The sequence below is a fragment of the Heliconius melpomene genome, chromosome 6 (assembly GCF_056956725.1).
Source record: "Heliconius melpomene rosina isolate 202511_hmr_F chromosome 6, ASM5695672v1, whole genome shotgun sequence".
NCBI lineage: Eukaryota > Metazoa > Arthropoda > Insecta > Lepidoptera > Nymphalidae > Heliconius > Heliconius melpomene.
Window position 1 is genome coordinate 1,922,119 of NC_140394.1, and position 24,715 is coordinate 1,946,833.

Genomic DNA, 24,715 nt, shown 5'->3' on the forward strand with positions numbered 1-24,715 from the left:
CTAAAAATAATTATAATTGCAAATTATAAAACCAATGTCCCGCTTGAGACGAACGAAGAATGATCACGTTATTACGTTACCCATGTGTCAAAATTTATATTTGGCGCTAAATGAAAAATCAATAAAATCACAGATTCGATTTTAACAAAACTACATTTAAACGTATATAAATATCCAAGAAAAAGCTAGTAAATCTAAAAAAATATTTTTATAAATTAAGTAGGAAATTCAAGAATCATAAAATGTAAATACTATGTTAAATTTAATTTCGAGGCCACGTCACATCAACATGGCGTCGCAATGGCGAGTCCCGCGAAAATCAATAATGCTTGTAAACAAGTGCAGGGAAAGTTTTGGCGTAGTAACATTTTGTACCAATATAGAGTGCGTTTAAACGTTTATATTATAATATATTTACTTGTATAGTACAAACTAATGGCAATCATGGATACAGCAAACGTAGGATATTCTTACCATTTGCCTTCTGGCGGATGGAATTACAAAATTCGCAATACACTATCACAATTTAGCGATTTGTTCAGTGAATTCAATAAATATATTGCTCCCGCATATCACCACGATCGCTGTGAAAGGTATTTTTTTAATTATTATTTTTTTATTAATTTGTTATTTTTTTTATATTTTTTATTTTTTTTTTATTATGGTATGATGTCATGTTCCAGGTCTGTCCAAATGAGGATTTATTCGATGCACAAAGGAGAATTTGTGATGGTTTTTATAGCATTTTTTGCTTGCTTCGGACTGGGTGTCTTCATAGGATTAGCAGGTATTTTGTGTATCCATTTTATAATTTTATATTTATTTTTTGTAAATAATTTAAGTTATTATAATAATAATAAGTAATTGTAATGTTGCGTGGCGGAATTCAACGTCGCACTTTGCATCGTTTTCAGAGCGAAGAAATTAAAATATTAAATAAGTACGACCCCAAATGGGAAGCGAGCCCACAATCGATTACAGTCGCACTCCGGCCTTATATGTTTTTATTATTATGCATTTAATATACCTATATTTCTTATTACTTCAAAGAAACTTTAAAGTGGAGGACCGTGTCTCAACACTTGTCAATCAATCTACCTAATATGAAGTTGTTTTTAAATGCATGCAAAATGTAAATTCAATGCTCGTGCTGATGATACGGTAGTATGAGTGAGAGAAAGGGAAGCCAGACAGACTGGCGCCGTTACGCGTTACGTAATCAAGCGGTTTACCCTCCCATAACCCGTTTTCTTGCAGGTCCGTCCCCTACATCCACAACGTCGGTAGCAGCGACCTCTCTATTAACAAATGCAAGTGTGATATACCGCGGGCCGTTCCACTTGCACAGCCCGGCGCTCGGCACTCGCGTGCAACAGTTGTGGTTGCTGGCCGAAATACTAACTGAGAATAATGACGGTATGTGTTTTATCTTCACGCTGCATCATCACATATAGCAGGGTAGGCAGAAGAAACCTGGGGACCTAGTGTTAAGACACTACGTCCACGTTTAGATATTTCCGTACTCCACTTTCTCACTCACTAATTGATCGTTAAGTGTTTGTTTATAATTCTTGGTTTCTTTTCAGAGGAGATATTCGATAAGAGCTTCCAAATAAGTATATCAATAGACGGTGTGTTAAGTGACCATAGTACGACCAATCTTGTACCTGAATCTCAAGCTACTAATAGGTAAATATATTTTTTGCTTTCATACAGTATCCCCTCCATGGCAAGGTTACCCTACCTGGGAAATGTTATGATACTCCGTTCTCCTTAAGATATTTCTGTTCCCACCGAATTCTACAGTAAAATATTGTAGGTAAGGTACCTCACCTCAATGCTTTGCTTTAGCCTGGCAAAAGGGAAAATAAATATTAGGTACCTCAAGTGAGTAAGATTTTCTTATTGATATCATATAAAAAATATATATTTATATTTTTTTTATTTTTGGTTCAAAATAAAGAAAAATACGTTGGGCAGCTCGTTCGTGTGCACTCCACCTCCCTGCAAGCACAATCATGACACTAAATTACAGTAGAGTATGACGTTAAGTATCGTTTACTGCGCCATACTGTGTATAATTATATATACGGCACAAAGTGTTGCATAATGTATTCATATTAACTATTATGCACACGTCTGTACATGCGCAAATTTTAGTCGTTTTATAGCTAGTAAATAATCTTACCTTATATTTCAGAACGCAACATTTAAAATGCAAAAAGCAGATTTGCGAGGAAGTGATGGTTTTACACTTAGGTTCCTTAGAATACACACATTACATGTTAAATATACAATTGTATGGTCTCAGAGAGTTTCATAAACGATATTTTATAAGGGAAATTGTGTTTTATGTAAGTATTTACAATATACTTAAGTAGTTGTAAGTTTTTTTTATCTTATTTTTTTTTCATTCACTGATGACTGTACAATGCGCAAGAAACTCAAAACTTCACTAACTTCAGAGCAGCCGCGACTATCGACAGACTGTACTATAGTCATCCAATTCTTTATTCAATGCCAAACAACAGACAAAAATATTTAATTTTCAGTTCAAAACCTACAATCCGGCGTTTACTCAAATGGAAACGTGGTTTCGTTTCATCTTCCTTCTAACTACCTTTAATGTCGCTGTAAGTATGAGACATTTTTTAGTTTACTTTATCCCGCATATAGCACATTAAGAAAGAGGGAATCTAGTTTTAAGATAATCCATTCCTCACACTTCATCTAATTATTGCAATATTGCGTATTGGATGATGGAACTCTACGCCGCCCTATACTTATCTACCAGAGCAGGGAAATACAATAATTTAAATATGATCATCACACTAACAGGGAATGACCTCGAGTACAGAGTTCGAATTCGAAATAAGAAAATGTCATTAATTAAAAAAGTACCTAAATTTCTTGTCTTTATTTTTTTACTTATATTTAAGTTATTTTTGTATTTTTTTAGTTTTAATATTTTGTTTGTAAAATTGTGGGGTGGTCATGGACCATACCGTCGTTACTATTTTCATGATTAAGAAACATAAAATGTTCGTATTATGAATAAAAAATGTTTTACAGTGTTGGTTCGCGCACACGCTACGCAAATATTCCACACAAGACTGGGCGATCGAACAGAAGTGGCTCTCCATATTATTGCCGCTATTATTGCTTTATAATGGTACGTTTATTCACTATTTAGAAAACAAAAAAAAATATCAGTGTTGATTTTAGTAGATTTGTCATCCGTCATCCTACATCCATCGCCCGTCATTCGTCAGTCATCGACCAATCTATACATTATTGCTTTAAAAAAGTTTTTAAAAAAGTTAACTTCAAAGATACAAAGACTACGCGTCTAGAATACAAAAACGAAAAACGTTCCTGTTTCGAAATTGCTATGAGAAATAAAAAAGCCGGGTATTCACGTTTTTATTATCCTATAGGTTTTGGTTACGCGACTAATTTCAATGCTACAACAACACTGCATAAATGTTTGTATTTTTTAAGGTGTTGACTTGAAAATTAAATTTTGTAGTAGGTACTATTTTTAGTGCGAACATTAAATAAAATAATACAGTGTAGCAACACAACTTTCTCTCTGCCTACTATATGCAACTTATATATGTATATAATTAATTTTTTTTTCCAGATCCAATATTTCCGCTGCGTCTCGTGACGGGCGGATGTTTCGCGCCATTACTCGACACCATATTTCAAACTACGTTTTTAGCGTGTGTCCTGTTATCTTGGCTTGCACTTTACCATGGATTGAGACAGGTTAGCTCATTTTATTAATACAAAGAATAGAATAAAATAGTAATAGAATACTACTTTCTTTAGTTTCCTGCTCTTTCCATTTACATAGCAGTGTGGGCAGAGGGTGTAGGTATACTTCCTTCCTTTATAACACCCACTGGGTTCTAAATGACGTACAGATTGATGATCCTGGTTTAGGATAGGATAGGCGGCCACGACTGGTTGACCCTACTATATGTTAAAACACTCCGTTCCCATTAAAAAAACTTCCGTTCGCCACTTTCCACTCAATTCTGAAGGCATTGCGTGTTGAGTGGCGGAACTCAATTTAATGTAATTTGCTTACTAATTACCTATATAAATATGTTTTCAGAATGAAAGAAGCTTCATATCTTTCTATTTGATTAAAGTAATAGTGGTTGGTCTAATATGGCTCCCCGCCATGATAGTAGCCATGTGGCAGAAGTACTACGCGTATTACGATCCTACCTTCAATTATTATATGAACTCCAATTATCCTGTAAGTATTTGCTATTTAAATATTTAATAATATAAAAATTAAATAAGTATTTAAAAGAACCAGTAACAGTAGATATTATAAATATTACACAAAACATTAAAAATTTTTTTTTATTGCAGGTGGTAAAAATAATGTTTTTCGTCGCTATAACAATATACATATTGTACCTGCTAGTTCTTATTATAAAAGCGTATAGTGATTTAAGAAATATGCCATATTTTGGTAAGTAAAATATTTATTTAAAAAAAATATTATTTACATTAAAAAAAACAAAACGTTCACAACTGACGTATGTACCTATGTGCCTACGTAACTTAACTTTAAAAAAAAAAACCATTCATATTCAACAAGAAACTAAACCATAAAAATCTCCTTCCAGATATAAGACTAAGGTGTCTCTCAATAATAGTATCGACAGTGACCTTCATATTACTCCTATTATCTCTCCACCGCTGGGGCCCCGCCGCCCTGCAGGACCACTGGGCGTCGCTGCCGAAAGTCCACTACGACACGTCTGCCCCCTTCATGGCTTTGTATGGGCTGTTTAATTTTAAAATGTATGTTCTGGCGTATTTATTTTCGCCCGGCAGTGGTGGTATACATGGTGAGTTTTTTTTTTCATATATTTTTTTTTGGTTCATGTTGTATACTGTGTATAGTAGGGTAGCTTGAAAGAATTTAATATTAAGAAACTAGTTCTCATTGCACTCTACAGTTGTCAAGAAATTGTTGTTTGAGTGGCGGAAGTCAACGCCTCGGTTTGTCATGCTATCAGAGCGAGGAAATTAAAATAATTTATTCCCCCGAGTAGGAATCGAATCCACAACTGTTGTATGTTTACCACCATGCCAGTCACACTGGCTCATTAAGCATAGTTATTATTTATACAAAGGATGGAAGTGGTAAATAGAGTATTTTGACATCATGTTTATTCCGCGTATTCTCTTAAGGATAATGTATGTATATGTATAAATATAAACACAACGAGGTCAGCCGTAGCGCAGGAGCACAAACGTGCGACTATCAGCGAGAAAGGCTGTGGGTTTAATTCCCACTCAAGGAAATGATTTTTTTATATTTTCATTTTCTCGCTCTAATAAAAAGGTAAAGCACGGTGTTGTGTTCCGCCAATCAAAACGCAGAATGAAATATAGAAATTTTAATAAAAACCCTCTAAAGTTAAAACAAAAAATAATTACGTTTTGTTTTTTCAGAAACCGCCATAACAAAAGACAACCCCGCGTTTTCCATGATCAACGATTCAGACGAAGAAGTAATTTACGGTTCAGACGAAGAGAGCCGGCGTCCATTAAACTCACACTCGCATAGAGCGACTAGCGAAGATATATGATTGAATGAAAATAAAACTTTTCCAAATATTCTGTAAATTTTCTTGTTACAAAATAGATTATTACGAAAATTCTTGTCTTTGATTATTTTTCCGAAGTAAAATTTTCCAACTTTTCACATACTTACCTAATATAAATTAAAATAATGTAATGAAAACAATAATAAAATACTTTTAAGTCTATTCCAAAACAAACTAAAACTTCTTAAAACCAATTTAAAATATGAATCGTCAATCTGTGTAAGTTTGTTTGTCTTATTATTTAAAGCAGTTTAGTTTAGTTCCTGTTTTATACTACATAATAATATGCACCCAGGGACATTCAATAAACATTTTAAAATACATCAGTATAGAATAAAATCTGAATTTTGTAGTCTGTTGAAGTCTCCATAATTGGGTAGCTCTGGCAATTCATAAAAAGGTAGTTATATTTATTCTTCTATTAGTCTAGGTAATGGGTCATGTTCTTATTTCACAATGGTTGTAATTGATGTAATAAAACAATCATTTTGCAGTTTTGTGTTATATTAGAAAATAGAAAAAATAGAGAAGCACGCCAAGAATCGTAATAAGAAAATCTTAGTTTCTCTATCTCTTCTTAATTTATGGTTTTTGTCCGTGTACATTTCTGTTAATTTTAATTATTATTGAATTACGATTACAGTGTTTTTGTCAAAAATAAAAGTTTTTCTTTTTTACCAAAAATAAGTTTTATTCCAAACAAAATAAATAATAAAATTATCGTTGTAAAATAAAACGCCATTGTTAAGGACGACGCACGCACACATAAACCTATCAAAGGGACACCGCCGCACACGCCTCATTACGAAATCGATCGTAACTATTGGCGATAAAGTTCAAAGTTTTAAACAAGTTTAGTAGTATTTTTGTAGTAGTAGGTGTTTACGTTATTGGTATCGATGCGTACTGCGTCACACGAAATACAGGTATGGATAAACATCGTGAAATGGAAAAAAATCCTACGTCTAAACTGTTGAGGTATCTTGATTAATTTCTTCAGGTATGGGTTTGAATTGAAATATTTTACCCTATATGCTGTTCCCGTAATAGGAGCGCTGACGCTTACAGCCTTTATAAAAATATATTTTTATGTTGGCAACACTGAATATTACAATGAATTTAAATTTATTAGTATAAACCTTTTTATTTTAGTTATCATCGTAAGTACCAAATTTTCACATACTCAATATTGGTATGATATTGGGTTTTTTATTAAAACATCTATTATCTCGGTTGTTAATACGCCGTTGGTGACGTAGTGTTAAAATAATATTGAGCTGAGGCTCATAACAAAACGAAGATTTACTATTAACTAATGAGCTAGAATAATTATTTTCGACATTTTAAATATGTAGACTTGAAAAAATTTAAAGCTTATTAAATAACTTCAATGTATGAGTATTCGTAAGAAAGGGTGCTACGCGAGATACATGCATAATTAGTATTACATTTTTTTTAAATGTCAAATGTTAAACAAAAAATACGTTTAAAATAATTCATAGCCTTTTATTTAGCATGCTCTTATACAATATAGTTATCAATATTCAAACAAGCCTGACTATGTTATATGTCGATATTTTTTTTAATTTAATAAAATACTATTTTTCAGATACTTTTAAAGTGGACATAAATATTAAAATGTTATGTATTGATCAATTTCAATTATTTGATTTTAGGTATTCTCTAGTCATAAGAAGAATCAAATTCACTTACATAATTTACACAAGTAACGCCGCCATTTTATATATCTATAGTCCGCCATTTTGTACAACTCTGAATTACCTTGACCAAGATTATTTTTACTGAACTTGAAATAAAACATAAAAAATGAACATTAAAAGTTTAATTAAGAAGATAATAAATAAATTTCAATATGTATCTACAGTTAAAATATTACATAACATTAGTCTAGAGCTATAGTCTGTAAATTGTTCAGTGAATGCGTTATAAGTATAACAGGGTGCGGCTGAAGGATAAGTGAGGGTAGAGGTCTTTGACGAGCTCCGCAGGGTTCTGCAGGGAGAGCCTGTGGTGTTGCAGCAGTGCGTCGTAAAACCGCACCCCCTCTCATAACACAGGTGATCCCTGCCCGAGGATCACAGTTCTCATTTACACTAGGAGACTCATCATCTGAGCACAAATCAATCACTTCACAATCATTGTCAAGTTTTTTGAGAGGATCACAATTTTTTACTTCATCCATGTTCAGGTCAGGTTCAAGTCCATCAACAAACACTATATCTTTTTCTGCAGCTTTACGCTTGGCCTCTGACTCTATTTTAAAATTATCTATAATCTCCTGCATTTCTTTCAGAGACATTAATTCAATATTTACAGTGACAGGCTTGCATCTTAAAAACAACAACTGGCTTTCGAGATCAAGTACCTTTTTGTTCCTCTGATTTGGAAATGTATGTTTTCTCTGCCAGTAATCAATTGGTCTTCGATATCTGACGGGGAAATGAGAATTTCTACTTTTGCTACCTACATTTTTACACACTGTTGTTGATGGACAACAGTACCTTTCTATTCTTTCTCTTGTGTATGTTGTATCTCTTTGTACATTAACTTTTGCATTCTTCATATATGCCAAAGAGGAAAAGGGGTATGGAGGACCTCTATCTATATTTGCTGCATTTCTAGAATTTTTTGGTCGACAATCAGGTTCATTTCTCTTAGTTGAGGTACCATCATTGCCATCACCTATTGGTTTAAGTTTCAATGCTGAAATAAACTCTGGCAAACCTCCACTACATGTACTTGAAGGTATACTATGTATATCTTCATTATTACATAGCCTTTCGTGTGATTTCAATATTTCCAAATTATCAAAATGACTGTCACAATTATCACAGAGGTAAATATCGGCAGATTTGACTTGTGCTTCAGTCAAGTCAATTGGGGTCTCCCTATCATAAAACAGATTTTCATTACGAAATGTGACTAAAAGGCGACCGCTAGGCCGGTAGTAGAGAGACGTTGTATGATCGCGATTGTCAACATACCTCAGCCTTTTGCGTGGGTACCTAGCGAGTTGAGCAGAAAAAACTAGAAGGAAGGTGCTTTTGTGATAATCGTAGCATCTCTTCACTAAGGTCTTTAACCTCATCTCCCAATCTTCCGGTACAATCGGCGGCTTAACGAAGGGGTGTGAAAAGACAACATTCTGAGGCCACCATGGTGGTTGCCGGATATCTTTTGCTGTATCGTGCCCCCAGGAACATGTCACCATGAATGTAATGAACTTCTCCAATTCTTCAGCGGTGGTCTTCGTCAAAGCGGTTGGATTACCGTTAGCAAAAAGCAGCGGCAGATTGGCAATCATATTTGCTGTTGCTTACAGTCATCGTCTCATCGTAGTCGGAAAGCCAGCGCTTGCGATCTCACTTTGCTTAACACAAAAACAGTAACAATACGCGCCATATCACCGTCACTGTATAAAAACATTATCATTAGAACACATTTGATTCAATATGTATTATTATTAAGAACTAGAAACAACAAACTTATCTTATACTTGAAAAATACGCAAAAATGCTCAAACGCGTTCGTTAACTAAAAAGAGAAAGACATAGCCATTATACCAGAAACCCACAAAGCCACAGAGTATTTTTGCTATTTCCATCTGAAAATAAGGAATTATGTCTCTTAAACTCGATTCCGAACTTATATCGATATAGTACATATACTAAAACAGTTTATATTAATCTACTTGACAATTCATCTTACTATTTAAGTGATAAAATGAAGTAAATACGTATTATAATAACACACATATTATATGTATCAAAGTTTAGTTTCTCTATTGAAACCTTTGGTAATTTTTTTTGGATGAAGTATTATAGAATATTAGTATTTTATGAAACTTAAAAATGTCTAATATCACTGCTTCGTGAACTTTAACCGAAATTGGATCACACATTTTATCAAATCTGTAATAGAAATACATTCCTTATGAAGAACGTTAATAATATTAAAGTTTTGTTAATGTTGTAAGTGTTGTTAATAATAAAAAAAATATCTATATCTTCTTATCGGTAATACTACATAATGCATATTTATTTTAAGCATTTAAGCTAGTGGTATTAAATAAAATAAATCTATTTAAAATCGATCAGAAATCGATTCCACCGTCGTTCGCTTCCAATTGTCAATTAGCCTGTCAATACGTCAATGCTTGTCACATTCAGCTGTGTTGTTGAAACATTTTTAAACTTCCAAAACATTTGTATTACATGTTGTTTTAATATAAAAAAACATTTTTTAATAAATATAATAATTAACAATAGGCATGTTAACCATGTGATATAATAGAGCTCTTCATTTTTGTTCTATATCATCGAAACATGGTAAGTAATTTTTGCTTATTTCTTATAAAATTTCATTGTGAGTCATAGAAGTAATATAATATAACATTTTTTAAGGAACAAAATAGTATGAACGGGTCACCAAACTCGCCTTCGAAAGCATTTATCGAGGCCAACGACTACGAGTAAGTAAAACAGTTAGTTTAAAGCTTATTCTTCACTTACAAACATATCTTTATGTATCGTTGTATAGGATAGGATGTATTTATTGAAAGTATTTACATTATACGTATTTGCTTGATTCTAATTTATTAAATATATTGTAACTATTTAAATTAACAAATGAGATTTTTTTTTTTATTCATTATTCATCATTACATCTTAAATAAATATGAGCTTTTAACATATATCATACATTTTTTTTAAGTAACAAAACAGGATCTGGCATCTTTTGATTCCAAAAGGCATGGAATAATTTCCTGCTACATTAAGATATTTATGTTTTTAAATATTTTCATTGCAGTTTTAATACATGTTTACATATTTTCATTGTTATGAATGTATAATATTTTCAATTAAAATTCTTTCATAATTATTATCTTCTACTCATAATTAAATATTTTAGGATTTTTTTTTAACAAAATCCCTTACTAAAGCAACATTACAAAATGATAAAATCACAGTTCTAATTTCTTAATTATATTTATCTAATGATTGTCAAAATCAATAACAAATGTCAATTTCAGCTTGTAGATAAGAAGTTCTGATTAGAGAACAAGTGATGTTAGTAAACAACCCAAATGCACCTTTCTTTATATATTACTTAATGTGCTATTCTCGAGTATGAAATATATGTATTATATGTCCAGTATGAATAAACATACAAAATATATCATAGGAAAAATATGTCACAATTCATTTTAACTAGGCCATTGTCCCACTTTTTTGACCACTTCTTTTCCTTCTTAACCTACAATAATAACTATATGTTTTTACAATTTTTACCCATTTTTATTGAAACTCTTGAACCAAATTAATCGCATATATTTAGTCATAGAGTTACCATAAAAATGTAAAATAATAAATATAATATGAAGCTCTTATATTCAAATGAAGCGTTCTAACAAATGCAGCTTCCCTGCTTTAATGACTTTGAACGGCATTTCGTCAACCAATGGATCTGATATTTGCAATCAATTTGCAAAGCACTTCTCAAGTGTGTATACTTCACAAAATTTAACTACATTTCATCCATATAAAGCTACATTGTTAAATTGCACTTCAGAGTTGTCAAAAATAAACATCCAAGAGAGGAATATTGTTGATAAATTGAAATGTATTGATATAAATAAAGGCGCTGTACCGGACAATATGCCTCCCTTTTTTGTTAAACAATGTGCTGTCCATCTAGCTAAGCCTCTATTCTTATTATTTAATAAATCATTATGTGTAGGTGAATTCCCGTGTTCATGGAAAGTTGCAAAAGTTGTCTCTATCTTTAAGGCCGGTGATAGAAAAGATATTTCAAATTATAGACCAATTTCCATATTGTCAGTTTTTTCTAAAATATTCGAATCATTAATTTGTCCAGTCCTCACGTGGCACATGAAATCAGCAATTATAGAAAATCAACATGGTTTTATCAAAAAACGATCCACTCTGTCGAACTTGGCAATAGTTGTTGATGATTTAGCTATGGCGTTGGATAATTCTGAACAGGTAGATTGCGTTTATACAGACTTGGCCAAAGCATTCGACGTCGTTGACCATAGTATTTTATTAAATAAACTTAGTGTGTATGGTATCAATGGCATTCTAATTAAATGGCTTAAGACGTACTTGTTGAATCGTAAAATGAATGTAGTTTTAGGGGGATACTTGTCGCAAACGTTTACTGCGACCTCTGGTGTCCCTCAAGGTTCCATTCTTGGCCCCACATTGTTTGCGTTTTTTATAAACGACATACACGACTGTTTTAGGCATAGCAGATTTCAATTATACGCGGACGATCTTAAAATATACAACAAAATTAATAACATAGCCGACTCGATTAAATTACAACAAGATTTGCATAGACTTTCATTGTGGTGTGATAATAATAACTTAAAAGTGAATCATCTCAAATGTTACATTTTAACATTTAGTCGTAAATTTAAAAATATTAACTTTAACTATTCTATAAATGGAAATATTTTAGGAAGAGTCAATCAAATTAGCGATCTCGGGATCATATTAGACAATAAGTTAAGTTTTATTCCACATTTAGACGACATAATAAAAAAGGCACTAAACTGCTAGGTTTCATTTTGCGAGCCTCAAAAGAATTTAAAAGATCCAATACCAAAATAACTTTATTTAACTCTATAATACGTAGTAAGCTTGATTATCTATTCTATTGCATGGAATCCTCATTATAAGTCACAGATTAGAAAGAGTACAGAAGAGATTTTTACGTCAATTGGCTTACAAAGATAACTTGCTGAAACAAACTAAAAGCTATTCCGATCACTTAAGATTTTATAATGCTCTTTCTTTATCTAATCGTAGAGATTTACTTGATCTTTGCTTCTTACATAAAATTATAAATGGGGGTATTGATAGTCCAAATTTGTTACACAGAATAGGTTTAGAAGTACCAAGGCGCAATTCAAGAAGCCACAATAAAAATAAGCACACTTTTAAAGTGCGTTTCTGTAGGAGTAACATAGGCAAAGCAGCTCCATTAAGTAGAACTCTAATATTCATCTTTCAAACTGCAAACAAAAAAAAATTACCTTTTCTCTTAAAAAATAATTATCGATTAACTACAAATGTTATGATTTTACCTATTAAAAAACATAAATGATTTTTATTGATGATATTATTTATGTTTTTTAATAGGTAAAATCATTGTAAAATTTTGGTGTTCTGTTTCCTTTATAGTACTTATAAGTTTTTTATTTTTATTATATTTTATATGTATATATTATTATATTTTATATATATTTATATTTTTTTTGAAGTGTAAGTAATGTTAGTGTAGAATGATTTGTATTGTGTTTGTTTTCTATTGTTTTCTTTTTTATTTCATGCATGTCAAGTTAGCCTGTAAGTGGGGTATACAATTAGTGTCGTACTCGCTTAAGATTGTTATTGTTTTTAGCGTTTGAATTATTATTGTATACAACGTTGGCTTCCTATTAAATAAATAAATAAATATACGCGACTAATCCGATTAATAACTTCATTTAAAATTATAAATTTCTTCGTAAATATTACAATATTGTGATAATTCATTTCCAAGCCTACAATTTCCGACATGGAGTATGGAATATTTGAAGAAAGCTGCTGAAGAACTAAGATTGGCACGACCAAGAAGTTTGGCATGGGGCGTTTTACTTAATGCAATACCGCCGCCTTCGGGAGATATTTTAATAAGGTAATTATGTTAGTTTTATTGTTGTTTTTTATAGTTATATATATTTTATAAGTTTTTTACATTTTGGTAACACTACATTCTGTACACAGTAGAAACTAGATTAACCAGAACATTTGTCGTCATTGGAAATGATGGATGGATAGTTATACGAATATACGGATTATCAAATACTTACATGAGGAAATTATATTGAAATTTACTGGACTTATTTAAACATTTTTTTATAAAACTATTTTCTTATTTTCTGTCTGTACCCTCATTTAAAAGTTTTAGTACTGTAAAGAATCTCATATATCGTCGTCTCGTATTGTATCAAATCAGATATTTAATGTTAGATTTGAATCTATATATTATCTTCAAAACAGTTGTGATATTTGGAAAATGTTCAAATAATATTAAATTAAAAAGATATATCTGCTAAATTAATATAATAAATATAAATGTAATCCAATCGTTTAACCTTAACCTAGCATTGATCTACAATAATTAAATGGCCTTCTGTAAGTCGTTCATATTGTGGCGTAAACTAAGAGGATGTAATAAAACAGGTAAAATCTAGAGTTAAGAGGTCGCTTAACGCTAGGTTCTACAAATTTAGCTAAATCCTTCTGCCTATATAGCCATAGACATCACTCGCAAACGACACGCCTGACTGTAATCGTAGTAATAGTTATGGGTTCGATTCCCGTTTGGAAAGTCAGGAAGTGTCTTAATGAGAACGGAGTGTCTTAACACTACCCTTCCAAGTTCCCTTTGCCTACCCTGCAATGTGCGGGAGATGCCTAAAAGTATAGAGATTTATATTGACAGATACCTATATATTTTTATTGTAGTATAAGGGGCCATCGTAACTTCTATGAAGATTTACGAAAGAAATTGTCAATGGACCCGCGGGCTGTTGTTGGCGACGACCCATTATCACAAAATGATGAAGTAAGAAAAAATACAAAATTTTACCATGTTTTCCTAGTAAATTTAACTGCATACATAATGCTATTTAAGTAAGATTTTTAGAAATTGTATATACTTAAAAAAGTTAAACATTTTAAAAGGATGAAGAAAATATCGAAAATTTTAGAAATAAATATTCAAAAGACTGGAGCCTTTTTGTTATTTAACAATAAAAAAAAATTGTTAATTTATATTAAAAATTGAGGTATGTTATGTTAATATTAGCAGTCTGTCTTTCGGTGAATATTGAAAGGTTTTAGAGTTCAAGAATTTATAATATAAATAAAACATTTTTTTCTAGAGTGCTTGGAAGCAACATTTCTGTGACAATGAGCTAAAAGCGCTGATATTACAAGACGTAGTACGAACTTTCCCCGATGAAGTTTATTTTAGAGACAAGGATGTTCAGGATTTAATGGTAATTATTAAGTTTAATTTGAATTATTTATTTTCCTATAGAAAATATGTTCATATTGAGAGACAAAATTAATTATTTTCGCATTAGAATTGTTCTCACAATAATTATGTTTATAGATATCTAAATAACATAACTAAATATAAAATTCATGTAGATATTTTACAACTAAAAACAAAACTTTTAAACTTACCTCAAAAATTAACTTAAGTGTAATAAGATATTTATTAGTGGTATTATTTTTTTGGGGTTCCGTGTGAAACGGAGTGTCCCTCTGCCTACTTTGCTTTATGCGGGATGTAGCGTGAAGCTAATATAAAAAGGTGTTCTGTATGAATATAATATAAACTTATATAAATTTATTTCCAGGTCCGCGTTCTATTTTTTTGGGCCCGTTCCCATCCAAGTCCGGGATATAGACAAGGCATGCACGAGATATTAGCACCATTGCTTTACGAATTATTCACTGATAGGAAGTTTAGACCCCACGATTTGAGGTAAGTAAAAGATTTGTTTTACAAAGTAGAAATAGTTATATATTTTTTTATTTTCTGACAAGAGAGAAGAAGATTGGACATAAAGAGTATAATGTGTACATTGAGTTACTCAACTGAAGGCTTAGAGAATAAAATATAAACTTATACAGTATTAAAGTGCTCCCCCGGAGGCAACATATTAGTTAAGTGTATTCACAGATTATTATAAGATTATATCATTTGCATAACTGACCATATGTAAGAAAGCATACTTGTTTACCTAATGTGTAACTATTTTACTGTATATATACAATATACACATTGTTTAGGTATTAGTATGTAAACCTGCTAAATCACTTGATTTTGTTTCTTCATTTGAATAAATAAAAATAACAAGAAGTTATTTTGGCGTTATTGTATTATTTAATTTGCATCTTGTTCAATGCTTTTTCGTAAAAACACTGAGCAAATCTTTAATATAGTGATGTCTATTAATATATACGATGTGTTTTACGTAGCGGAATTTTAACCCGCTCCCTTGCCTTTACTAAAGCATACAATTGCTATTACACTATTATGTATTAAATATGATATCTATTTTTATCAATTTCAGCGACACTCTGCGGTATTACTTACAAGATGATTATTTGGAGCATGACAGTTAGTGAGTATATTTTATAATATGAAACTTTATAATCTCTGTCTCTATATATAATTAAAAAGTAACAATATTTTTAGTGTTTTTGACTGAAATGAATAGAGAGAGAGACTTAAAAAGAATAATAGATAGCATAAAATTATTTTTTTAAGTTCTTGTCTGTATGCATAGTCACGCTAATCTCTGAAAGTACTGAATCGTACAACTTTACATACGTAAAACTTTCACCAATTTCTTTGTTTTAACACAGCTTAACATCTAAAGTTGCATCAAAATCTGTTCATTAAAAAAAGTTATAGTCATTTGAATGAACTCAAGGCATGAGTTTGCCTGCTAATATATAGCAATCCATATCTATACTTATAATAAATCTGTATTTGTTTGTAATGAATCTGTATTTTTGACCGACTTTCAAAACGAGGAGGAGGTTCTCTCTGGACTGTAGGCCAAAAAACCACTAAGTCGGACCGCCTTTAATAGATATATACTTACTAGCCGACGCGCGCAGCTCCGCTTGCTTATTTAGGGGTGAATTCTAATAAACCACGAAACATGTGTTCAATGAAATATTTTTAAGAGTCTAAATTTCAAATTTTATAAAAATTGGTGCCGATTTAAAAAAAAAACTATACAAACTTTCAACCCCTTATTTGCCCCCTTAAGGGGAGAATTCCAGAAAACGATGAAACACGTGTTCAATTAAATACTTTTATAAATCTAAATTACAAATTTTGTAAAAATCGGTGCCGATTTAATTTTTTTTCCATACAAACTTTCAACCCCTATTTAACCCCTTTCGGATTATTTTTTTTCAAAATCCTTTCTTAGTAGATGTCCAGATAACAAAAGTAAACATTTGTCCAAATTCCACGTTTGTACCATCAGCGGTTACGGCTGTGCGTGCGTCTTACCTCAGTCAGTGAGGACAAGTCCTTTTATATATATAGATAAAACCATCACGATAAGTCAGTTTCAAATGGATTTAATTCTTGTCTCTCATAACTCTTTTATCGTTTAATATATTGTGCATAGGAATTTATGTTATATTCTTCTTTCAGTATGTTATTCAGTGCTATAATGAAAGGTCTAGAGAAGTTTTATTCGACTGGTGACGTGGTTCCTACACCTAGTGGGCGATTGCCTACGTCTAAAAGTGTTCATGTAAGATATTTTCTTTATTTCTATTTAATTTCACTTAATGTATGATGATAATTTAACAAGTGTGTTAAATCATCATTTAGCATTTAATATATTTTGTACTGATGCTTTATACAATATATCAAGAATGATATGAAAAACCTCAATTAAAATCTTGTATTTAATTATATATTTCAGAGTCAAAACGAAGTAGTGCGATATTTAGATAGAGTGAGAGAGGAGTATTTAGTCGCTTACGATCCGGAGTTGGCGTCTCATTTGGCTGGATGTAATATTTCCATGGAATTGTTTGGAATGTAAGTATCTTGTGTAGTGGTTAACTACAGTAACCCTTTTTAGTAGTTTATGTAAATTTTATTTTGATTTTATACAATATATTTTTTAAGTAAAGCCAAAATATATACATAACAATGTATAATTAATATGTTTCGTTGCACCGGTGTCGCAGCGAGGTCTGCGCGTACGCTGGTGCACCAATCCGACTTCATACCACGACGGCGAATGCACGTTCCTTTTGTGCTACTCGCTAATTACGTTTTAGTTATTTTATTCGTTTGCTTATATAAATCCTTCTGTTTAGCCTTATTATATATTAAACTCTTGTGCTTGCTATAATTCTTTCTATTAACTGTTCTTCCGTTGTTTATTGTGTTGTGCTTTCTGCTGTGACTTGTAATGACATCGACGTGACATGTTCGATTCTTATTTGGGGAAGTAAAATATAATATTATTATTTACTGGGTTTGGAAAAGAGGCAAAGGGCGAAAGGCTTGAAGAGTTGAGTCACTTTACACACAATGCAGCGGAATATCCCCTCTGAAATACAGCGCCAGCGGAAGTGGAGGCCGCAAGTTTCTTCACACCAGATTCCTAAGTTCCCTCTGTCTGCCCTTCTATGTGCTCGATACACTGTGAAGTTCCTCATAGCTCTTTCATAACACTATATGTCCATTGTAGAAACAGAAATAAATAATACTAACTAATAAAAAAATATATAATATATTTTCAGTCGCTGGCTTCGTTTGCTATTCGGTCGGGAGTTCCACCGTCAAGAAATACCAAATCTATGGGGTTTCATATTTTCCGATGGGCCAATGTTGCCGAACGTCCATTACGTTATATTGGCAATGCTGTTGTCTATTAGGAATATTTGTGAGTATTTTTTTATTAAGCCATACATACTTCCCCACTTTCTCTTCGTTTATAAATAAATAAATAAAGGATGTGGCCGAAAGAAGCATGTTTAAAAGAAACTTCTTAGTATTTTCATGTGATATCTGTGTATATGGATAGGGATCCATACACTACCTATAGACAGATATCACAAAAAGGTGTTTTATAAAATGTTAAATAGAAGTCATTCGTCATATAAAATTTATATTCTCAAAAAAGTGGGCTTTTTATTCTTGTTTTACTCTTACTATCAATAATTGCGATCAGACTTGATCTCGGAAACTAGAATGTTTCATGTGTTATCCACAACTCTTAGTTATTTCCCTTTCACCAGGCAGGATGCAAATAAAAACTAATATTCTGTATTCCAGTGCTAGATGCGGATACGGGAGCGGCACTTTCAATACTGATGCGCTCGTCGGTGGTGAGTGTGCGCTATATATGCTCGTTCGCGTCGCACCTGCGCGCGCCGCACTTGTACGCCAGACCACCCGCACCTGACATTGTTGAACATGTGTGAGTGTTTGTAAATTTACTTTGTTAGATTTGTAAATTTAAATCTGATTGTAATATTTAATTTTAAGTTTTGTTTTATTATAACTTCACCTTTTTATATATAATTAGTATGAATCTTTTTATATATAATTATAGTATGAATTCATTAATATTATTCTAGTCTTTAGAGGAAACCCTCTGGTAACGTAATTATTATACGTATTTGTTCTTGGATATATGGGTATGCGATCCCAGATCCCCGAGCATAACCATCCAGTCCATGGGTGCCTTCTTCACTCGGTGGGCTGACGGACGTGGGAACAGTGTGTATTAGTAGATTTATTTTAGATTTATTTTACGACCGCTATGAAGTTACAATTTTAACCTGGGTAACCGTCTATAGCTTACCTCAAAGCGGCCACGACTTGTTCATTGTACTATACATACATATACATAACATCCCCAGTATAGAAACCCCGACGCGAACGCACACGCTGTCGCACAGCTACACGGGTTCATCGTCGTCATCGGTGGCGTCGGGTGTGGCGGAGGGCGGCGACGTGGCGCACTCGCTGGCGGCGCTGGCGCTGCTGCGCGCGCGCCTTCCGCCCGCCGCCGCCGCTCTGCGCGCTGCCCTGCCCGCGCCGCCGCCCGCCGCGCGCGCCGCCCTGCACGAGATACTGCAGGTCAGTGCCACGAGCACGGACGAAAACACTCAAGCTCACATGAGTCATAAATTATATATTTTTTTGCTAGATAAGCTAAGTGATGCCGTCATGGCGCAAAATGACGCATGGACACAAGAGTAAGACCGTAAACGTGACAGCTGTGAGTCGATTTCCACTCAAGGAAATAAAATATTTAATATTTTCGTTATTTCACTCTGGTAACGAGGTAAAGCGTGGCGTTTTGTTCCGCCACTCAACACAATATGATGGAAATGAGTGCCTTAACACTATGTTCTCAGGATTCGATTGCCTCTGCCCTGCTAAGAGTGGGATACAGCGTAAAGCAAAAAAAAGAACATAACCTGACTTACGTAATGTGCTATTACAGAATAATAATGTATGTGTTACATTTAATAATGAATAAAAAAAAATGTATATGAAAATAAAAAAAATATGATTTGCAGCTAGCAGCCTTACTCCAATGTCGCAACCACGCCTTAATAGATGTTGAAACAGCCCTAGAAGCTGCTGAAAACCAATCAATAGAAACAGTAGGCAAAAAACAACTACTTCCAGTTGTAAAGATATCAAAGTCCAAACAATTGAATAACCAAAATATTGTGAAAAAAGTGAAAGAAGTGCCTCTCAAAGTGTTCCACGAGTTCGAATGTGACGGCACCAGTGACTTGCCGTTTTTAGACCCGCTGAGGTTGAGGACAGAATGATTAAGACGGAAAATTATGCTTTTTAGCTATTATCATTAGTTGTTTTGTAAAGATTACGTGTGAGAATATCGATTTTGTATCCATTCTTTTAGGTTCACGCAGTATCCCGTAGAACTAGTATAAAGAATAAAATTGAATGTCTGGTTAACAATAGGAAACTGAAAACTGTTAGTAAATAAGAAAAATATTGAAAAAAGGAGAAATTTGCTTCTCAGTGTTTGATAACTTTAAATGTGATGATGACACAAGTGATTTAGACCCACTGAGGTTGTCTGTGTTGAAGGAAATTAGTGTTAAGACACTCCATACTCTAGGGTCTGACTGCAAACTCGACAATGGAATTGGTTCCTAAAATGAAATACTTTCATTTCTCGCTCTGGTAACAAAATGTCCAGATTTTGTTACCAGAGCGAGAAATGTGTCGAAAGTTGGGCGACGCCTTAACGGAGTGTATGAACACTAGGTTCCCTCTGTTAACTCTACTATATGCGGGATACAATGTGAATTTGAAAAATACTTCTACTATACTAATATAACAAGGTAAATAATAAAAAGAAAAAGGTATTGAAAATATATATGTATATATTTTGAGAATATAATGTTCAAATAATTTCTTTTTCCTATTTAATTTAAGCCAATTTAATATTTAAATTATGACATTAAGGTATTAAATGAATATTATACAGTTTTAATATATTCGATTTTTACGTTGTTTAACAAAGTACAAGTAAATCTATTCAGATTTTACATAAATTATGAAAATATTGAATAACAAAAATACATTTAATTTATAAATATGGTTGTATATGTTCGTTTTTTAGCGTAGAAACGCTTTGTTACATTATTTTATTTGTTTGTATTATAAGCTATACACATTACATTAAAATGTTTCTAATTCTATATAAATTAATATTTACTTTTCTATTATAAAATACTTTGTTTATATATGTGTTAAGCAATATAAGAAAATGATAATTTTGCCTCAGTTTTAAAATTTGTTAGATTATCTATGATGATTATGTGTTGAAGTCCATTGAAAAAAAGGAAAAAGGGTTGCATGTTTAGTCAATAAGTTTATATATGTGATAGATACGGACAAATGTAGCTTTTATTTAAGTTCAAATTAGTTTAATTTAGTATGAAAATTTAATTTTCTCGCACTGTTGATTATTTAAAAGTTGAAAGTTACTGAATTAAGTTATATCAATATTTTATATCGATTCTTTCAGAGGTTTATCGATTTTGATTGATATCGATATCGACTTTTTTTCGACCAAAATTTGCTGCAAGTATGTTTATTAATTGTTTATTTTTATTTTTTTAAATGTATAATAATTATTTTTTAATTAAGTATAGATCGTTAGGTCCTATTAGTTAAGATGTAGGTCATTGTTTAAAGCTCGCCTCGTTCACTTTCATTTTTTATATATACATTTGTAAGTGAGAAAAGCAATTATAAAAGTAATTTAATATTTTACTCTGTTACAAAATGAATAAAGTTGCCATATATTAAATGATAATATGTTTAATAACAAAATGTTACAGATTTTCGAACATTTTATGCTTATTATTATGTTAAAATACAATATATTCATATTATATACAAATCATTTAAAAAAAACAATTTTGTGTTTTAAAATGTACTGATTTTGTCTCACACAAATATAAATAAAACAATTATATTAAAATTGGTCTCAAAACAGTATGTTTAAGCTTCTCTTCAAAATAAAATGTTAAAATAATCATTGTCAAATTAATCCCCTATCTCCTCTTTTCACTTATTTTTCGTCTTTGTTATTTCATAAGATTTTTTTAGCTTCGCTATCAATACCGCATTTAAGAGGACAGGCTAAGACACTTAGTTTCCCACGGAACGAATAATTTTCGAGACATTGCTTATTGAATGACAGAACTCGACGTCGCGCTTTATTTCGTTACGAGATCAAGGATTTGCAAATCATTTATTATCCTGAGTGGCAAAGCATTTACTTAATTCTTAAATCCTAATACATAAGTAAGAAAATATTCTGGTATCTTGGCTTATCATTTCCTAAACATAACTTCGGCCACAAACGAGAGTTTAGACTAAGAAGAGTTGCTTAATAAAAAAATGTGAAAATCTTTTTAGTTACTTTCTTTAAGTACCTCTGAAAGGCTAAAATGTTTAACTTTGGTAAAAAATAAACATCCGGTTCTGTGTTTATTTTTTTACGTTACGAAATATGTAAACATTGAGCATTTTACTTTTTTTATTAACCTTTAGGTACAGTCTAACATTGTAAAACTGAACAAACAAAAATATTAAGCATTCCTTCCGGTTTATTTGTTTGGTTTTGTTACATAAAATTTCGGAACACAAAATTGAAATTACTGGACATGGGACAACACGCAAAATTCCGGGACAATCTCGTATTTCCCAGTCATAGTCAACCCTATATGTAAAAATATAACGACATCGTGATGCAGTGAAACAGCGATTCCACTCGGGAGAATGATTGTAATTATTATTATGAAATCAATATCTCGGATTAGGCGGAAAGCGTAGGCGAAGCGTAAGTAACTAGGTTTTCTTCCTAGAATACGGGAAAAACGAGTGGAGCTGAAAACAATTTATAAAAATATTTATTTATTGACATACAAATGCAGTTGGGAGAAATATTTTCTCTACCTATACAGGTGCCACAAATTACGTAATGGAATTTGTTGAACTCTACGTGCAGATTTTCTATAAAGAATCAAACCATCTTTCGTTTAGTGCTTAACGTTTAGAACGCTGAAATGAAATATATTTGTTTGTATGGAAAGGATGTTGGATGAAGTGATGGTAAGTGACCTCCGCCGCACATGACCACGTGTAAGAGGTGGAGTTAGATGTGCTTCCACTCGAGGAAATGAAATATTTAATATTCTTATTTATTCGCTCTGGTTAGGCAAAGCGCGACGTTGAGTTCCACCACTTAACACGCAAGGCCTCGAGGATTCGGCACAAAATGGGGAGCGGAGTGTCTTAATACGAGAGATTCCTTCTGCCTAACCTGCTGGGTGCGGGATACAGCGTGAAGCTAAAAAAATATATAATATTTTTGGCTTTTTTAATACAAGACAAGTTAGGTGCTATTTTCAATCACTTTCTAAATTGGTGCCAACTATATACTGGTATATTCAACGTGTAGGTGAACATGTAAATTGAGGAAACAACCTATCTCATCTAAGTACTACTTGAACTCGACTTCGAAATTTGTCTGCTTTTTTCTATTTATATCTAAATATCAGAATATATTTTTTAACCTTACACATCTTCATTAGCATTTAGCTTGCTAATTATACATTTATACAATTGAAAAGTATATTTAGAAACGTGCCCGCCATCGTGAGGTCGCCGTGGCATAGCGACACTGTATTTTACTGTAAACGAAAAATGGTAAAGGAAATAAATAAAGAAGAGGCCGTTTTGGCGCAGTGTCACAAGTGTGCGTCTGTTAAGGCAACGGTTTTGGGTTCGTCCATCTTGTTCCTTGTCACTTTTTGTGGTGATTTGTGAATGTATGAATCAAAAGGTTACCTACATGAAGAACCACAAAAAAATACTCACTCATTACACTCCCCATTAAATTTTTGCAAACACATCATCGAAAATCAGATTGTTACTAACATAAAATTCGTAAAATTTTATATTTATAATGTAATATAGTTTTTTTAGTTTTTGATTAAATCATAAGTTCGTTTCAGAAAATTAAAATGTCATACTTTGGTAAACACACAAAAAAGAAACTACACTAGAACAAGTAGTAGCGCATTAGATGGGCAAATGATCTCTGGGATTGTTTATTCACAATACAGCGTGAGATACCATTGCTATGCATCCGACGGGCTCCCAATACTAATTTGATTTATTCAGTGTTTTGGTGATCAAATTCGTGATGACCGCTTCCTAGATACGTCTACATAGGACAGATTTTGTGATTCCCTAGTAATTGTTTAGAGAACATTGAGGGTTTTTTTTGTTTAACTCATTTATTTGCGTACCATACTGTTAGGTATAGTAACACCTACGCTGTCTCTTCCATAGAGAACCGTTGAGACCGTTCCTCCTGACCTCCGTTAGAAACGATAAAATACGTGTTAATGATTTCTTTGAACGTTTACATTCCAATCATCAAATTATTTTTTATTTAATTATTTAGATTAGCCTCAACCACTGATAACGAAGCTTAACGTTGCATTTCGTTACACCACTCAACACGCAATACCTCAAGCATTCCGCGGAAAGTTGAGAACAGAAGTGACTGAAAGAACGAAGTATCTTAGCACTTAGTTGCCAGGTTCCCTCTGTCTACCGTTCTATGTGTCAAGCTAAAAAGTTACTTAAGTATTGCAAATGATATTTTATGTATAACACACACACATAATACATTCATAGGTATAACTCATTCATAATTGCATCCAAATACTCCAAAATAGATCTAATGATAGGCGATAAGCAAACAAATAATGGCTCCCAATTTACTATCTTACTGGAAGGCACTGAAAGTTGCTGGGAACATAAATCGTGTTCGATAGTTTCGATAGGTTTCGATAGTTCCGATAGTTTTCGATAGTTTCGATAGTTGAACCACCGACGGTCTCAGCGCA

General features: G+C 32.4%; 3 protein-coding genes across 3 annotated transcripts; 2 read left to right on the plus strand and 1 right to left on the minus strand.

Annotated features, from left to right (window-relative positions):
• The first annotated feature begins 283 nt into the window (after positions 1–283).
• LOC146538038 (transmembrane protein 181) lies at positions 284–5,690 on the plus strand. Its single transcript, XM_085186260.1, has 12 exons — positions 284–593; positions 684–787; positions 1,258–1,416; positions 1,587–1,689; positions 2,201–2,354; positions 2,553–2,633; positions 3,073–3,172; positions 3,644–3,771; positions 4,124–4,270; positions 4,390–4,492; positions 4,650–4,874; positions 5,485–5,690. Exons 1-12 carry the CDS (start codon positions 436–438, stop codon positions 5,619–5,621), a joined length of 1,599 nt encoding a protein of 532 aa, XP_085042386.1. The 5' UTR covers positions 284–435; the 3' UTR covers positions 5,622–5,690.
• A 1,777-nt stretch (positions 5,691–7,467) lies between these two features.
• On the minus strand, positions 7,468–9,239 carry ova (ovaries absent). Its single transcript, XM_085186261.1, has one exon. The coding sequence runs from the start codon at positions 8,962–8,964 to the stop codon at positions 7,543–7,545; it is 1,422 nt and encodes a 473-aa protein (XP_085042387.1). The 5' UTR covers positions 8,965–9,239; the 3' UTR covers positions 7,468–7,542.
• A 567-nt stretch (positions 9,240–9,806) lies between these two features.
• On the plus strand, positions 9,807–21,825 carry TBC1D5 (TBC1 domain family member 5). The gene is made up of 13 exons (XM_085186934.1): positions 9,807–9,988; positions 10,064–10,131; positions 13,230–13,364; positions 14,198–14,297; positions 14,617–14,733; positions 15,100–15,227; positions 15,820–15,870; positions 16,923–17,025; positions 17,200–17,318; positions 18,032–18,174; positions 18,567–18,711; positions 19,157–19,376; positions 19,823–21,825. The coding sequence occupies exons 1-13, from the start codon at positions 9,986–9,988 to the stop codon at positions 20,081–20,083; spliced, it is 1,593 nt and encodes a 530-aa protein (XP_085043060.1). The 5' UTR covers positions 9,807–9,985; the 3' UTR covers positions 20,084–21,825.
• Positions 21,826–24,715: the final 2,890 nt, after the last annotated feature.

Coding starts and splice junctions, on each gene's coding strand:
- LOC146538038 (XM_085186260.1), top strand. CDS start 436: ATGGCAATCATGGATACAGCAAACGTAGGATATTCTTACCATTTGCCT. Junction 788..1,257: donor TGTCTTCATAGGATTAGCAG/GTATTTTGTGTA, acceptor GTTTTCTTGCAG/GTCCGTCCCCTACATCCACA. Junction 2,355..2,552: donor TAAGGGAAATTGTGTTTTAT/GTAAGTATTTAC, acceptor TTTAATTTTCAG/TTCAAAACCTACAATCCGGC.
- ova (XM_085186261.1), bottom strand. CDS start 8,964: ATGATTGCCAATCTGCCGCTGCTTTTTGCTAACGGTAATCCAACCGCT.
- TBC1D5 (XM_085186934.1), top strand. Junction 15,228..15,819: donor TTTAGACCCCACGATTTGAG/GTAAGTAAAAGA, acceptor TATCAATTTCAG/CGACACTCTGCGGTATTACT. Junction 18,712..19,156: donor CCTGACATTGTTGAACATGT/GTGAGTGTTTGT, acceptor TAACATCCCCAG/TATAGAAACCCCGACGCGAA.